Genomic DNA, 17,417 nt, shown 5'->3' with positions numbered 1-17,417 from the left:
ATAGCATTAGAAAAGATAAAATTTCGGCTTTCGTGCTTGCGTTTTCAGTTAGTAAAGCTTTTAAGAATTTCTCGTTGAAGTTTTGGCACCTTTTTAGGTTGCGCAGATTCAAAATGTTTGATATGCATGTGTGTGTATAACAAGGGGCACTCGTTCATTTTACAAAAGCTTAAAAAGACAACGCATTGGTAGGTAAGGTACGAAAAGGATTTGATATATGTTTATGCATTTTAAAACTTTGGTAACGAAATGATTTATAATTCCCAGTAGTTCTCATTATCGTGCGAACGATGGTTTTTCCAAATCTTATCGCTACAACATTTTATTCAGCTCATATTGCGAAAAGTCAAAGCTCAGTTCATCTATACCGTCTGGTACCTATTGCGTTCGGACTTTATGTTTTCCGCTGAAGTAGATTTAAAGTAAGACTAATCCCGATATAGGATGTTTTAAAAATTCTCACTCGAATGTAGTTTGGAATTTAATTTTTAATCCAGTTTCGTTTCTCCAGCAACAGCTTCAAACGCTTGAAAGCTTTTAAACATTACCTTCGACATTCTAATTCATAGGGCGATGAGAAAGTCAAGTATAGGTATACCTACGTGGTAATTGGGTCTCCACTTTTCCATCTCTTACGTTGAAAGTGTTGCATAACTCTGAGAAAAAACGGCGGACTACCAAAAACAAAAACATACAATGATTGGAATTTGATATCAGATATGTGTAGTTGTATGTTTAATTTTCTCTCTTTCAAAATAAATAGGTAATAATTATTTGTTTTATAATTTCTGAAAATAAATGATAAAACTGTTACGAATACAAGAATTGAACAAAGCCTAAAATAAAGGTAGATACCAGGTTATACATACACTTTCGCGCTGAAATAATTGCGTACCTATGTTTACACTTGTCGCTAAATTATCTCTCTCAAATGTCACGTTGAAGTAGGCTCCTACTCAATATTCCTAAAAACTATGAAGCGTCATTAAATTTACTCACACTATAACATTTACAGCTACAAATTGTGTTCTTAAATAGATCTAGCAGAAAAAAAGAATTAAATTACAATAGCATTCGATCGTTTTGGGGAAAAAAAACGCTTTGCTCATTATGCAAAACAATCGTAGGGTTGGTCTGGTGAGTATTTTCCATTAAAAAACAACTAAACGTGCAGTATTTCTCGATAAAAGTTCGCAATTAATTTAGGTTTAATTTCTTGGTTTTTCATTAAGTACCTATTGCTTTTTATATGGATTAAATTTCTAGTAGAAAAAATCAACTTTCTTTCAAATCGACCACAAAAACTTTTAAACGGTAAAATACTAATTCGGTTCAGTTGAAATTAACAAGCGTACAAGAACTTATTTTCAAACTTGAAATAATCAGCAATCTCGAGGCTTAGAAAACTTTAACGGGGAAAAATAAAAGCTAATGATGAAATGAAATTTTTAGTTTTCCTAAATGGTCACCACTCAACTAGAGTACCTAATGTTATTCTGATGAAAACTTGAAAAGTTTCGATTGATTTTTACAAAGCAAAGCGTATGTATGAATCCGACCATACCTATACGTGAAGAACCGAAAGGGTGGAAATAGTCGATTCAACTTCGATTGTGTTGTTAGATAGTGCCTCTGCCTATGTGGTTATTATACTTATTACTACCTACCTGACACAGCCTCTGCGTGAAAGGGTACTAATTATTTTACCCTAGGTAGTTTTTTTTTACATATTTTTTTACATATTATTTTTATTAGGTATCAGGATTGGAGTTTACTAAAATTTTTGAACGCTAATGAATCAGAATCAAAAATAAAATTCACCTAAAAATTGTTTAAACCATGCCGCAGATTTTGTTGTCTGTGTTTTTAAACGCTTGACCGCGTGATTTCTCTTATTTTTCAGCAACTATATAATTATATGTACGTGCACCGGCATACATACATACATAGGTACATTCGTACATTTCATTATCATTTTTATTAGAAGGATCAAATAACGTCAGCATCGCATGAATGGGCTTTAATATTGCATCGCAACTCAACTTGGAAAGTTCAGTAAAAATTTTCCTCGCAGCCATTCCAATTTTATTTTAGTACCTATTGATTATAGGTAACTGTACCTATTTAATCTAATGATTAGGGTGGGCATCCCCTTTTAAGCGCCCTGAATTTTGACTACCTATTAGGTTTATAAGAAAATAGTTTTCATTTTGTTCCTCCTCTAGCGCGAGTAAGAAATTGTAAGGTAACGCGAAGAATTGATGTTAAACTAAAAAAATAAATATAAAAGAAATGTTTTAAACATAGCTGCTGTGAAATCATTCATGAAAACATGATACCGTAAGTATTTTTTCTGAATTAAATCAATCATGTTCTATTGTAGGTACAACCAAGTAGTGGGACTTTTGAGAAATCTGTAGATACCTGTAGAACTATATTTTGACATATAAATTTTAAAGAGGAGCTCCTCTATATGCATGTAGGGCGTTTAGGCCTAAAGCGACCAACCAAAAATTATTGAAAAATATATAGGTATATTTTTTTTAAATAAAAAGAGGGAATAACCGGAATAGGTAATGCCTGTGCTGTTAATAGGTACCTATGTATATATTAGATACAACAGATAGCGTTAAATGATAAAATATAATGCGATATTGTCAATTTTTAGCTCAATCATTGCACTTTTATTTTTTATTTTTTCGAAGCAAAATAATTTGTAAAGTGAAAAGAGAGCTTGAGAAGCGAACCTGAAGAACAGAAAAAGAACAAAAACTTTCAAGGAGAGTTTACACTGCACAAGTTTTATATTGAAAACGCTAGGAATGATTCGCTCGAAAAATTTATGCAGGTGTCAGCATAACCTAAAGATGAAAACTAAACTTCATGTAGGTTAGATCTGTCTGTTTTGCAAATTTCTTGATTAAAAAAATTGTGGATATTTTAGCCACTTGAGTCAGAGTCCGAAAACTTTGAAGACACTAAACTTCACAAAACATCGAAGTTCAAATTTTTTTTATCATGACAATGGCATTCATGGATATTTAAATAATAAAGCACCTAGTACCTACTTACGTTGTCCTAATTCATTCTGTTTCTAAATTTTACTGCTGTTTATTTTCTCTTTATTGCGAGAAAAATCAGTACACACAACTTTAGAAGTGACTGTTTATATGTACTGATATACCTGGAGCTAAATAACAGCACTCAGGCAAACGCTTAAGACGGACAACACGTATCTCGTTTCGAAACCTACTTATGCATTCATGCAATCCATCTATCCAACGTTGTTCTTCATTTTAGAGTATCTTACTCATTGACTACCATATTTTTTATTTCTCTGCCTTATCTGTTTTTGAAAATTACAAAACCCGAGGAAAATGAATACGATTTCACAGTTTATCAATTCACTTTTGTATTCAACTAATTAATTCTATGAATTTTGTTTTTCCATATAATACTGAGTTATTTTGCCCGTATTCTTTCGCGTGGCGTCTTCGCCGTCGAAACCTTCCGACGTCATTTCCTTTGTAAATCTCTCCATCAAAACGCAATTCGGATTCGTAATCGTATGAGTAGCAAAACTAAGCAAAACAAATGAATCTCAAATTTCGCCGTAATCAGTGAAATGATAAAAATATGAAATAGTATGATCGCGTTTTTAATACGAATCGTTTTCTTCTTCAATGCAACAATTTGAAATCACTCATAAAATGACCAAGTACCTAACACTAGGTCATGTTATTTTTTAGAAAATTTAAATTTAAAAATTATGATAAACTGTTTGAGGCGAAAAATCAGGGTACCTCTATTCATAGTATTATTTTTTTTAACGCTTTTTGCATTTTTGTTTTACAAACATGTGAGAAATGTCCACCAGAGACGTGAAATGTTGAACCGATTTCTATTTTATAAACAATTTGTAAGTAAACGAACACCGTTGCTCTGTTTCATTTCAATACCTAATAGTGATTTAATCGCGTGTTTTTGTTTTGAATATTTTTCCAGCTTTATGATGTCAAGTTGAACGTTAATGATTTGAAAAGAAAAAACAACAATTCAGAAATTAATGTGAATAAACTATCTAGAGTACTAACAATTCTATTTGAATCCGCTAATAAAAGTAAAAGGTAAATTTGTGGCAAATTCGACCGTATATTTTATTCCTGTAGTTCGTGTCCTTCGTTACAAAGTTACTCATATTAGGTAAATAATGCTGGGATTCAGTTGTCTTCAACAGCCTGATCTTAGGCTAACTGCCGTAGAATGTAGCTAATGGCTACGTATTCAATGAATAAATCGATGAAAATTTAAATATTGAGATAACACCTTCAGTTTTAAAAATATGCAAAATTCATACAGAATTTTTTTAATAGAAAATTCAATTTTCTACAAAACACATTAATTTATTTTTCAGTTCAGGTACCTAGTTACCTAGGTAGTCACTTTTTTGAGTAGCTAATTTGTCCAGGAAGAAATCTTGTGCATCATTACGTGGGTTTGAAAAAAGGTGTTCAGTGTACTGAAAAGTTTTTCAAAATTTATCATAATTTTTCACATCGATTACGACTCAGTTTTATATTTTATTTTTCAATTTTTCACAGTTCACAATGAAAAATAATGTTTCCGGTATCGGAGATTCTCATCGTTCTCATCTCTCACTACATGGAAGTCCCGAATCTCGGAATAAGAAGATTACAAAACTGCGTTCATCTTTTAGCTCTATGTTCTGTGATACAATGTAAAAGCATCTAATTTGAATGCTATGAGTCTGTTTCAATTCTCCACGTCAGACTAGTAAATACTTACAATTTTTAAAAATTTTAAATAATGAAACTCTAATTCTCTTTCTTTTATATTTTTATTATGATTGCTCCAGAGAGATACTTTGTTTAGATGAGATGTACGAGTGCTTATTATTACTTGTAGGTACTTTTAAAATTTTTTTACCATTCAAACTTAGTTGATAATAAGTTTCAATAGTCAAGATGTTGAAATTGAAACTTCGATCAAAGGATACCCTACATTCATAATTTTTGTAAACCAAATTATCATTAGAGAAGTCCTGATTAAAGAACAGCCTGGAGAAGAATAGTGAATACCAATATAATACGTATATACTTAATAGAATAGATTCGGTGTGTTTTTAGTCATTTTGCCATTTTTAAAAATAAATTCTAATTTTTAAATAGATGGCTTGTGTAGTTACCTCAAAAGTTTGTCGTTCATTTATATTAAAATTATTTTACAGTACTTAAGTTACTTACTTTGATTGTTTCATTGTAACTTACAATATTATTTTTTATATCTGTAAGGCAAGATGTACTTATTCTTTGTTAGTCAACTAGTCACGCTTTGCGATTGTACTTAACATGTTATATCATTTTAATTCATTTTTTTTTCAAGTTTAAAATCAAAATACATGAACGTTTTCATTTATTGACTCAACTATGTTTCAAAACTACAATATTCAAAATTCAGCCCAAAAAAAATTAAAATATTAATAGGTACTTGGCCAGTGTGGAAACATTAGGAAAAGAATTTTTGACTCGGTGACCGTCATACCGTGTGATCAAAATGATTCGTGCAGTTGAAATTATCAATTTTTCGTAACACCAGATTCAATCAGAACCTCAATCGCTGCATTTCTGCTTATTCATATTCCACATACTCTCACTTAGGTACAACAGTGATCTTTGATATATTTTTGTGACTGAACAGTGAACTACCAATCAAATGAAAAGAATTTTTGACTCGGTGACCGTCATACCGTGTGATCAAAATGATTCGTGCAGTTGAAATTATCAATTTTTCGTAACACCAGATTCAATCAGAACCTCAATCGCTGCATTTCTGCTTATTCATATTCCACATACTCTCACTTAGGTACAACAGTGATCTTTGATATATTTTTGTGACTGAACAGTGAACTACCAATCAAATATAAAGTTTCAGCAAAACCGAGATTAACTATTGTTTTTAAAAAAAGTATAATTTGAGTGGATAAACAATCAATATGAATTTCCCTGTTTACTCAAGTACCTACATAGAAAAATATGCAGGGTAATAGTGAGGACAAGGAGTATCTTTTTCACTTTGAATACCTCATAGAATAGTTACTTTCATAATTCTACAAATAAATTGGATAAATGAAAACATTATACTTTAATGAGTTGTTTTCAAAATCACTAATACAACGAATAATTACTGATAAAGTACACTAACATGCTTAAACTTAAGAACATCAATAGAATTTTATAAAAAAAAAATTCTTACGCCATACATTACATTTACACACATCTGGAAAAAGGGGGCCACAAACGGTGAATAGTTTTCAATAATTCCAAACAAACCAAAAAGATACATCCCAAAATTTAGATGCTTGAATATATTATATTAAGTATAATAATAAAGGAATTTTATATTTTTGTTTAATATATTAGAGGAATGGGAATGATATGTGAATCATCTATTATTGGAGAGCGGAAACATCACAGCGAATAATCTTGTTAATATCTGAAAATGAATAAAATAATATTGTGACCTGCCTGAAACCCTCCAGTCGCACAAAGAACTCGGTTTTGTTGTTATTTTTGATCTGAATTGAATAATTAGACATCTCATACATTGACGGAAAGTAGTAGGATATCTAGTAGAAAGCTCTATGCTGTTTTGTTTTTGTTTTTTTAACAAAAAAACATGATTTATCGATTGTATTGCACAGTTTTGCAATATTAAAAATGACTTTATAAAGAATAAGAAACTATGCATAAGCAAACTAAAGTTTTTTGGCTCTCGTGAAATTTTTAGTTTTGTGCGACTGGGAAGTTTCTTTGTGGTAAGTTACAATTATGATCATCGGATCATTCATGTTATGTAAATTTACAAGCTAGCAAAAATTAAATATAACTTTGATTAGGAAATTTAAGACGTTGAAAAAATGTTTTACACCAAATTCACAAGAAATCAGATGTAACACAAAGAACAATAAATTTGAAATACACATTCGAATATAAATTAAGGTACATTGAGAAACCGATGTGGGCACAATATTTGACGTAAAATGCCTTATATGAAAACTTTTGATATAAACATTACTGTTTCGACGTAAATAGCATGTGCAATTGCAAATACACGGAAACATACCATCGTATTAAATTATCACAAATCCAAAAAACGATTCTTTCATAATTAAGTATGACTAGAATTTTGTGGATGAAACGAAGACCGATGGGTTCTTTCGACGTATAGTTCAAACAACAGTCTGTTATTTTCGTAATAATGAGGATTTTCAGAAGCATTTAAATCGGGCGAATACTTCAAGTTCATTTGCTGCATGTGTTCTTCAGTAACGTGGTATATGTCAGTCTGTAGAGCATTATACTGAGAAACTTCTCTTTGATGATTAACGCTCATTAAGTTAGATCTCTCTCCAGTAACTCCATCCTGTTAACGTAACAAATACATTCGAAGTTAAGATCTTAGCTCATGTTGAAACATATATCTGTTTTGATTCAGATTCTGAATAAGTATCACTTTCAGCATTTTAAACAAATAAAATTGGATACATTTCTAATGTACAAACTATTAAATATACATATTTAGTAACAAGCATGCAATGAAAACAATAAAATTGAAGGAGAAAACGAAAACTCACTTTGTTCGGTATCGTAAACTGAGATGCAGCGTTGGGAATATGAAAGGGAGAATGACCAAAGTTTGAGTCAACGTTTTGGCTTTCGCTAAAGTTCTTTAGCTTGGCTCGCTTTGGTGAAGGAATACAATTCTCGAATTCTTCGCAATCATTTCGCTTCTGCTTTCTATAATATTTCGAAGTAATATTCAAAATTTGATATTTTATGTAAAATATGTACATAATCTAAATGCATACCTGTTCGACTGAAAAGAATGGGTCATAATGCGTGATTTAAGTGCAAAATTTCATAAATAATCAACAAAATTAAATTATCAGGTGTCTTCAATCCTTTATGGCTTGATCTCTATATTGGTCTTATCATCTGTTGTAGTTCAATTCCAAAAATAATACGTAGTACATCAAACATGAAACACTTTGAGGTAATATAGAAAGGAATCGATATATGGGCAGTCAAATAGTGCAATTATGCCACTAGAAGAAATGAATTTCAATATTAACCACTTATAAAGTTCTTCTAATTAAATCATGATACTGGAAACAACTGCAATTTTCACAATCAATCACAAAATTAAGTCATTATTCATTCAAAAGAAATAAATAATTGACCAAATTGACAAGAAAGAAGCTATGACATGGTAAGGCGGAGCAACGCACAAAAATCAGCTGAATGTTACAAGAAGTGTAGACAAATGTAGAAATACAAAATTGTTGTGGAATCCATTCAACACTGTTACCAACTGACTAAATTAATGGAATTAATGGAAATTTGAAAACGACGAAGTAGGTATGAAACAGAACAGATTTCGTTTCTCTTTCTCATTTCTGTTATTTTATCCATTCTATTCTACTAATTCTATTTACTTCCAATTTTTCAATTTTTCTTCGCTTCTTCAGTCTATTTTTCTGAAAATAAAAATCATTGTTATTATAATAAATCAACTATCAAAATTCTTAAAAATACCTATGTAATAAAATGGAACGCATTCTGGAAAGTGGAAACTAAAGGATGGGCTATACTCTGAATTTAAGGGGATACTTATTCCCTTAACTTATACTTTAGCTTGGTTTATACTGAATTTAACGTAAGTACGTTAACCTAAAATTTGCCTTTGTTTAACTTCTAGGGTTAAGTTTAAGTTTACGGTTAAATTCAGTATAGCCCCTCCTTGAGGCAAAAATACCAAAATTAAACGAAACCAAAGTCTGTTATTAGGGAGTTTTGACATGTTTGCTTTGATTTTATTTTGGTACCCGATGGGTAGGGTAGAGGGTGCATTTAGAGTAGGTAGGTATTTCCTTTTTCAATATCGGTTAATCTGTGATCATGAACTAAAAAAAAAAACTACCAGTTCACTTCGATTTACTAGGATAGATTTTATTTTTAATGGCCCTAGCTCGCTCAGGTAACTAGCCCTAAGATAACCTGCTGAGTTCAAATCTCAGATAACTCGTTTCAAAAACAAAGTCTTGGTAATCTTTCATTTCTCGAAATGCACGCATGCATATCTGTTCATAATTGTTTGGATTTAAAAAAAAAATTAAATTTAAACAATACAATGGAATAGTTTATTAGCTAAACTTAACTAGTAAGGTACAACAAATTTAATTAAAACATAATGCATTGATTTTTGCAAGTGAGAGTTTCGAGATAAGTATCCCGGTACCTAGCGAATCTCCTCTTTTTTTTCTATACAGATTTCGCTTAATCTGAAATGAAAAAAGCAAAATAAAGATAAAGAATTTGTAGGTTATTAGCGATCTGTTTCAGATTCGATACCGTACATATGCCCAGTTTTTAATCATTTTTACTCACAAATTATTTCGTAATAGATTGTCCAATTCGTGCTTATCATAATATATGAAAAAATTTTTGGGCTGAACTCCTTCGAAGATTGCAGCAATACTAGGTTTCAGATTATAGAAAAATAATCCTTGCTTTCTTCTTGAAAAATCTTGAGTCAAAATTTCAATAACCTATGAAACGGAAAGACATAAAAAGAAACGTAAAAAAAAGTAGGTACGATACCATAGCCTATCTATTATGTACAACATTATAAAAATACCGATACTATACAACGGAGTGTCTTAATCAAAATGCATAGGCTATCTAGTAAGTATCTACTGTACCTTGGCAGCTGTAAAATCAGCTCCGTAAATATGAGAACAATCAATAACTACTGGGATTTCCTTCTTCATGCTGTGCTTCGTTACCAAATTTCTAACATAGTCCACAGAAGGGAAAATTAGACAGCGATCTGGAGTTATGAGCAAGTACTCAATACCTGCTCTAGTCTGTGCGAAAAACAAATCTTCGATTAAAATTAAACTTCATTAGGTACTCAGCTAACAAATAAAAAATTTGTGTATTTGTACTCGTAGTAGAGTAGGTACTTAAGTAATTTAAGGATTTACTTTGTGAATTTCGATTGAGATTTTTGGCCGAGCTGCGTGGTATAAAATTGATACCAAATTTAATCCGATACCAATAAGAATACCTATTTCTAAGGGTAAAATTAAGCAGGCGACGAAAGTCGCTAAACCTGGAATTAGATCGCTTTCTGAAAAAAAAAAAAAAAAAATCCATTAGGTAGTTATAGGTAAGATGGCACCTAAAAGTAATACATTGTGTAGATTTTAGAAAGTTCAATAACGTCAAATCCGATCTTTTTTAAAATCTGACATTAGTGACGTTATAGGTAGGTAACGTCCTTCTTAAAATAATGAAATACCTACAAAGAAATCGCTTACTTTTTGATCTGTAAATTGGTTTCACTACTCGTACTTCAACCATAAAAACTACAGCTGCAATGATAACAGCAGCCAAACAAGCTCGAGGAATGTATGTGAAACAAGGAGTAAAAAATAATAAAGCCAGGACTACTAAAATACCTGTAACATCAGTTGAGATTTGAGAAAATGTATGAAACATCGTCAATGAATTTCATCTGTCACAATATTCGACTTATATACTACAATCACTAAATTTTAAAATTTACCCGTATAAACACTCCCCATTGGAGTACGTACACCGCTAGAATTATTTACAGCGCTACGAGACAATGAACCAGTTCCTGGATAACTTTGAACCATGGAGTTTCCAATATTACATAGCCCAATTGCGAGTAATTCTTGACTAGCATCTACTACTTTTCCATGAGCTGTTCAAAAAATTAGATAGTTTCATGAAACTTCATTCCATAACCAATTATGGCAGTGATAGTTCAAATAATCTTACCAAAAGCTTTACAAATAGCTATGTTTTCTAAGACTCCAATTAAAGGAACTACAATTACACCAGATCCTAATCGTCGAATCATTTCTATAAAGCTGACTGTGTTATTTTCAGCGCTAAAATGTGGAAATTGTACTTGAGGTAACCCAGGAGGAATATAACCTGTAATAAACATTTTCGAGTAGTTGAATAAGTGTAAAGTACATAGGTAGGTACCTAGGTATATTGAAACGATGCCATTAAATAATAAAATTTTAGATATGAGGGAGGTTGAGGTACGTATAAGTACATTTTAATATGTATAAGTAATTCATTTCCAATATAATTACGGTGGTAGGTTGGTAGATAGGTACACAGGTACTGGTACACAATGCATGATGTTAGGTACTCTATCAATTTATTTATAGGTATAACTAGGTATCGATAATGGAAATCTATACGCATTACAAGTAACTTGATTGAATAGGTGAGAGCAAGTGCATTCAAGTAGGTAAGTACATTGTGTGTTTCGGGGAGGGGGAAGGTAGGCTGAACAGAAATTTATGCGCGTATCCTAATGAACTAAACTCATCGATAGGTATAATTCAAGTACCTACACAATTACTTGAACTCAAAATTATTGTTTTCCTATAATATCTACTTATGTGCTTACCTATATTTAAAAACCAGTTTTTCGAATAAACATAATATCCAAAAATTCCGCATATCAGAACTAAAATTGCATTTCGCGACGTTCCAATCAGCCACAGACTTTTATTGATGACTCTTTTAGTTAATGAGAGTTCTTCGTCTTCTTTTCCTATTTTGACATCTGCCAAGAGCTGTATAACGTGATCAAAAATTGTTATGCTGTATCCAAAAACCGGATGTGATAATTTATTGCAATGATATTCGTAATTTTGAATTACTTACGCGCATCAAAAGTAACACAACTATGCAAACAATACCAAGAATTGTGTCACCCGAACGTACACCTTGAATATTGCTCAATAAGTTTCCCATCATTTCAGGAAATGTGGTACCTTTTCCTGGGATACCGAAAATATCTTTGAGCTGAGAAGTAATTATTAAAAGAGCTACAGCTGAAGTGAATCCGGAGGACACTGGTCCTGATATAAAATCTATTACAATACCTATTGACACAAACAAAAATTTTCATTTTGAAATATACCTATTATGTTCAAATATACACATACAGGAACAGATTTTGATGGCGTTGGGCTACACACAAGAAGGTAACCCATACCTATTTTTGCATAAAAATAAACTCACCCAATCCGGCCAAACCCATGAATAATTGAATAACTCCTGTAAGAAAACACAAGAGGGTTGCATATTCAGGTCCGAGTCCATCAGGATTTAAAGAATGTAACGTTTGATACGTTAAAAGTGAAGCAATAGCAGTAGGACCCATTGGAACATCTTTACAACTTCCCAAAAATATATACATGAATGCTCCAAGGAATGAGCCATATAATCCATACTAAAATACGTTATGAAAGATAATCATAGTAGACATAATTAGGTGAGTACGAACATAACTAATTTTTTAAGCAAAGATGGGTGTACCTGTGGTGGTAATCCAGCTATATTAGCGTATGCTAAGGATTGCGGAACTACCGTCAAACCGACAGTAATGCCTGCAACGAGATCTCCCAATGCATCAGTTGTGGTGTATTTTGGTAACCAGTTCAAGATTGGAAACTTTTTTAGTACATTTCTTATGCTGAGAGACCGTCGGAATTTATTTTCCATCCATGGGTAGACCGCATCTATGGTCTCTTTAACGCTAACTTTTCTCTTCGGGCCAACTTCATCGACCACTGTTGAGCAGAAGTGTGTAAAATGAGATGACGTATTTAAGATATAAAATCAATTTATATCTACAGGTAAAGTATGTACTTGTGTTTTACGTCGACGAAATCTGTCATAATACGGTATTATCAGTAGAACATTGCAGATAAAGTTTCTTATATATGGGTGCCCTAATAAATGGATGAGAGGCGTCTGTTGATTTGTTCAACATTTTGCACGGGTTTGCCGTTTGCGGAACATAGCCTATGTATACAAGATCGTATTCTCAGAACAGAGTATTTCTGTTTTAAATTGATACCTACGCACCTACGCGCCAATTACCCATTCATTTTTTCATCTTTAACAGTGAACCGCCTCGCTAGTCATCCCCTCAGATCTTTTCATCTGGCTCACAATTTGAAAATATTGCCCGTTCACATTATACCTACTTACTCAAGTTTTTTTTTTTTTTTTTTGGTACTTAATTTGAATTCTTATTTTGGTAAAACGAGAGACATCCCATATTGTATTTTCATCAGTTATAACTATAGGTATGTATTTTAATTCATATCGCCATATTCTGCCATGCCATGCTGGTCAGCTGGTTCAATACTTGTACCTTATCCACTACGAAGAAACCCAATGTGCACTTAACAACTAGATTTAAAATTTTTTTGCAAATCTAAACTTGATTCAAAAATAATAAACTTGAATAATTATTCAAAAAGTAGGTACGTATTGGCAAAATGATATGCCTACTTAATGTACCTACTTACTTAAGTGAAGGTACTATGTTAGATGATAAAATCGCGCATTAATAAAAATAAGACCCTCTCTGCTCATATCAGACATTAAAAATAGTGCAAATACTTACAAATGAAATCATCACTACCCACATTATACACAGTGGGGTTAATATCAGTAGTAGGTGGTGGTGCAGGCGTTGGTGTATGTGATTGACTATCAGAATTAGTTTCGCTGTTTTTATTGTTATTGGTGTGATTTTCGGGCGTCATATTTGTACGGTGTACCTATCTCTTTTAATTAGGTATTCTATCTGTGAAGGAGAATAAACATTCAGTGCAATTAGTGCAAAAATATCTAACTTAAGAATATGGGTAAATACCTATATACCCACAAAAAAATGGACAATAAATTGGCAGGTACCTACCTAACAATTTCCTCAAATATAAGCAGTAGACAGAAAAAAAACTGTACAATGAAAACCAATGTAAGGTTAGTATATGTAAGTGTAGGTGTAGCTTAAGTATTTTGAAATTCTTAAGATTTCTTTTTAAAACTGTTCTGGAGTCTTTAGTAAATTTTTAGATTTTTCTGTTTTGAAGAAAAAAAAACCATTCTATCATAGCACAGTCCAAATTTGATCAGCAATTCCATGAAAACTTTGATTATCGATTTTCGGAACTCCGCGATTAATTCATGTTCGAGTTTTCTACATTTCTTTTCGTCGGTTCGAATCAAAATACTCTACCTATGGCGTTTTTCGATAGCTGAAAAATTAAAAAATCAGCTGTAATTTTCAGAATTTTTGTAAACTGCTGTATTAAAGCAGAATGGTTCATAAAAGTTTGTAGGTTATGGCTCTGAATTTCATTTCAGTCAAATTTTTTTCCAAATTTGGAAAATACAAAAATCCTCTAGAAACTTATAGAATAGGTATGTAGTTTGAAGCCATCACTGTGTGATTTAGTAAGTATGCCGAATTTACATAAGATACCTAGAAAAATGTTTGCTTTCTCACTCGACTCGATCAGAATTTTTTTTAAAGAAAATTACAAAATTAGGCCGAATTTAAAATTAAAATCTCTGAAAATTGAAACATAAAATGCAGCACCTGATGAAATTCAGTCTGGTAACGGATGTTTTGTCGTTACCTATTTCAATTTTTCTAGTCCAAAAATTTTCAGCATGTGCTTAGAAAACGCCTTTGTACATGCAAAAAAAAATCAAAATTACCTACTTACTTACTAGAAACTTGTTGGAAACTACTAGACTGTATAAAATTTTTAAAAAAATCAGTGAAATTTAAAAAAAAGTCAAGATTTAGAACCACTACTTAGTGAAAACTGATTCTGCATGTGCTGTGATGAGAATGACTCATTTTCGGTTCACGTGTGTCGTGTACCAACCAAACGATCTTCTTACTTTTTACATATTTTCTTCACTTTAATAGGTATCTTTATTCAAATTATTCGAGAAAAAAAATCTGTATCTTCCCATCACTGATATCTTCAATATACCTATTTGTATCGTAGTTCAACTTTGAAAAGTCGACCATGCATGTATGAAATATAAATTGGTACTTATCTTTAAATTTAACTTAAACTTCTTTCCATAGGTACTTAAGTATAAGATATCTACACTAGGTACACAAAATTACCGTATAATCACTCATTGCAGGTTCATCTCAATTTTTTTTTCACCATTCGAATTTCAGATATAATTGTACTAGTAAGTTATTCTGAGCAAAACCGGGAGGTACAAAATAAAATTTGATTCACACCGCACGTCTTATTCTATCTTATACGATTAACACACCACGATTTACGTTCTTCTCGGATTATAATTTTACGAATCACTAATTGCCTCCTCCAATATTTGTACAAGCGGTAGGTAAGTCGTACGTTTTTTTTTTACACGTATTGAAAATTTTTTAATAAGCTGTAGTTCTGTCGATTATTTACTTTAAAGAGTAATTTACACTGTTATAATAGTTTACTTTAACTATACACTCGGGTAGATGTAATGTAGGTGCACAATAAACCTCTCTCTCTTTATATAAAGGCTTTTAATATTTTATAAACTATTTAACCCTTCATAAATATGATATCTTGAAGTGTTATTTTTTTTATCATCACGAGTGTTTTCGCGTTTAGTTCTCAATACTAAACGATACCTACTCAAACTTGAAGTCTTCAATGATTTTGCGAAAAATTATTTTGACAGAATAAAAAATGTATGATGAATTTTCTCAGCCAAGATAAGACCATGTGACTGAATGACTATGTATGTAGATATACGTAGTAGGTAACGTGCTATAAAAAGAATCATTCGCTCGATAGACATAGTTATCTACTTAGGTATAAATTTAAATTTTAAACTGTGATTTAGATATAGCGATTTTAATTACCCATTTCACTCTAATATACCGTCGTCTGTTCGGAAACGATAAAAATATAGTAGATATCATGTAAGTAGCTAGATGAATTCAGTTGAAGGGAGAAAGAAGCGTAGAATAGTGAAAGATTACTGATTAAAAAGAAAAATGATATCTCAATAAAGCCTAATTGAATGTGGTATGTGCTGCACCATAATTAATTTGACAAAGTTAAATATAGTTTTACTTTTAAATTACATGTTCGTTTTATATGATCGCTTTTATTGTTAGTTCAACGATGATTTGAAACGTTTTCCATCTTAAAAAACGTGAATAATTTTCAACTGAGTAGATAGGTTTTCCAAATGGATAACATGCTTTTTTTGTGAGCAATTTGAAAGCAAAAGTAATTAATGCATAGGAAAAATACAGGCTGTATAAGCTATAAGTACTTACATGGTCAACTTTTTGTAGGGTGGAACTCCGATGAAAACACTCTAGGGAGACATTTTTTCAGCTAGGTGCCCACAAACATTTTTTTGAAATACGATATTCAACTTCGGAAATAAATTTTAAAAATGAAAGTCAATTTTTTGTCATTTTTTGAAGTTTTTGTCAGATTAGTATTACATGTTCATGTTGAAGAAAAATTTTCCTCGTGGTAACTGAATTCGTGTAAAAAACGCGTTTTATTACGTAATAATGAAACCTATTCATTATCATCATGTCGTTAATACGTAGGTAATATGAAGTTGCTCAGGATTAATTTTATTGGCCAGCTGATTTTTAACGCCAGAATTATTCGCGGTATAAAACTGAAATAATAGAGGTGTTGAGGTATTTCATGATGAAATTTTCATCTAGGTATATTTAAACCCTATTGTGGTAGTACGATTGTATTTTATTCTATAGTTGTGTGGTTTTTTTTGCTGAAAATTTGCAGTTTTCGTTATACGTGGCAGGTAATTGAAAATTTAAGTTAGTCGTAACTTGGGTACTGGGTAGTACCTATCTAATACCCGTACAGGTAGGTACTTTGGTAGCTATCTGATAAGAGTAGGTACGTGTGTGTTTTCATTAAAGCTGAGCCAAAAAAAAAAAAATGGCGAAAAGATGTTTGAATAGTTGTAAAAATTGAGATAACAAAATAAAATCACGTAAGTATTGATTCATGCAATCAATTTAATGAATATCTTGGCAATGGTAATATAGGTGGGTATGTGCAAATTTACTATCAACTAATTGAAAAGCGAATTGAATATCTGATCCACATACTTAAGATACCGATAAAGCACCTGAGATGCATACTTACATTTGATCAAAAGAAAGCCGGGCCGTGCACAAAACATAAATGCTCATAACACAGAAAACTTACTCGAATTAATTTTTAACGAAAACATTAAAACAGCGTCGACTTAAAATGGCAATATAATTGATATCTTGGTGATGAACTAAAAATTAATTAAGAACAATGAATGGTTCATCGCGTCAAATGGAATGTACATACGGAATAAACAAACGGGTTTAAAATATTTTGAATAAGGGGAAGAGAATACAGTCGCTGGTATCCTTAATTGGCCTCGGTCAATCATGTTAATTTAAAAAGAAACGAAAATGTA

General features: G+C 31.6%; 2 protein-coding genes and 1 long non-coding RNA gene across 9 annotated transcripts; 1 reads left to right on the top strand and 2 right to left on the bottom strand.

The window, feature by feature from the left end:
• Positions 1 to 3,530: 3,530 nt before the first annotated feature.
• Positions 3,531 to 5,445, top strand: LOC135839214 (uncharacterized). The gene is made up of 3 exons (XR_010557561.1): positions 3,531 to 3,919; positions 4,006 to 4,127; positions 4,602 to 5,445. It is a non-coding gene; the product is annotated as an uncharacterized LOC135839214 (long non-coding RNA).
• Positions 5,446 to 6,143: 698 nt separating this feature from the next.
• LOC135839212 (uncharacterized) lies at positions 6,144 to 8,311 on the bottom strand. Its single transcript, XM_065355132.1, has 3 exons — positions 7,889 to 8,311; positions 7,655 to 7,817; positions 6,144 to 7,443 (listed from the first exon to the last, which is right to left on the bottom strand). The coding sequence occupies exons 1-3, from the start codon at positions 7,912 to 7,914 to the stop codon at positions 7,189 to 7,191; spliced, it is 444 nt and encodes a 147-aa protein (XP_065211204.1). The 5' UTR covers positions 7,915 to 8,311; the 3' UTR covers positions 6,144 to 7,188.
• An 886-nt stretch (positions 8,312 to 9,197) lies between these two features.
• On the bottom strand, positions 9,198 to 17,297 carry Esp (Epidermal stripes and patches). Of its 7 annotated transcripts, none has more exons than XM_065357025.1 (14): positions 16,255 to 16,486; positions 13,852 to 14,191; positions 13,555 to 13,737; positions 12,456 to 12,709; positions 12,159 to 12,369; positions 11,799 to 12,019; positions 11,539 to 11,707; positions 10,890 to 11,048; positions 10,651 to 10,812; positions 10,403 to 10,543; positions 10,067 to 10,212; positions 9,782 to 9,946; positions 9,468 to 9,628; positions 9,198 to 9,361 (listed from the first exon to the last, which is right to left on the bottom strand). In XM_065357025.1, exons 3-14 carry the CDS (start codon positions 13,694 to 13,696, stop codon positions 9,319 to 9,321), a joined length of 1,974 nt encoding a protein of 657 aa, XP_065213097.1. In that variant the 5' UTR covers positions 13,697 to 13,737; positions 13,852 to 14,191; positions 16,255 to 16,486; the 3' UTR covers positions 9,198 to 9,318. The 7 variants fall into 7 exon arrangements, with proteins under 7 accessions (XP_065213097.1, XP_065213096.1, XP_065213098.1 ...); XM_065357024.1 differs by lacking the exon at positions 16,255 to 16,486 and adding an exon at positions 15,082 to 15,455; XM_065357026.1 differs by lacking the exons at positions 13,852 to 14,191; positions 16,255 to 16,486 and adding an exon at positions 17,174 to 17,297.
• Between the last annotated feature and the right edge of the window lie 120 nt (positions 17,298 to 17,417).

This window comes from Planococcus citri, chromosome 3, assembly GCF_950023065.1.
Source record: "Planococcus citri chromosome 3, ihPlaCitr1.1, whole genome shotgun sequence".
NCBI lineage: Eukaryota > Metazoa > Arthropoda > Insecta > Hemiptera > Pseudococcidae > Planococcus > Planococcus citri.
The sequence above is the reverse complement of the archived record's forward strand: the minus strand, read 5'-3'. Positions and strand labels throughout refer to the sequence as shown.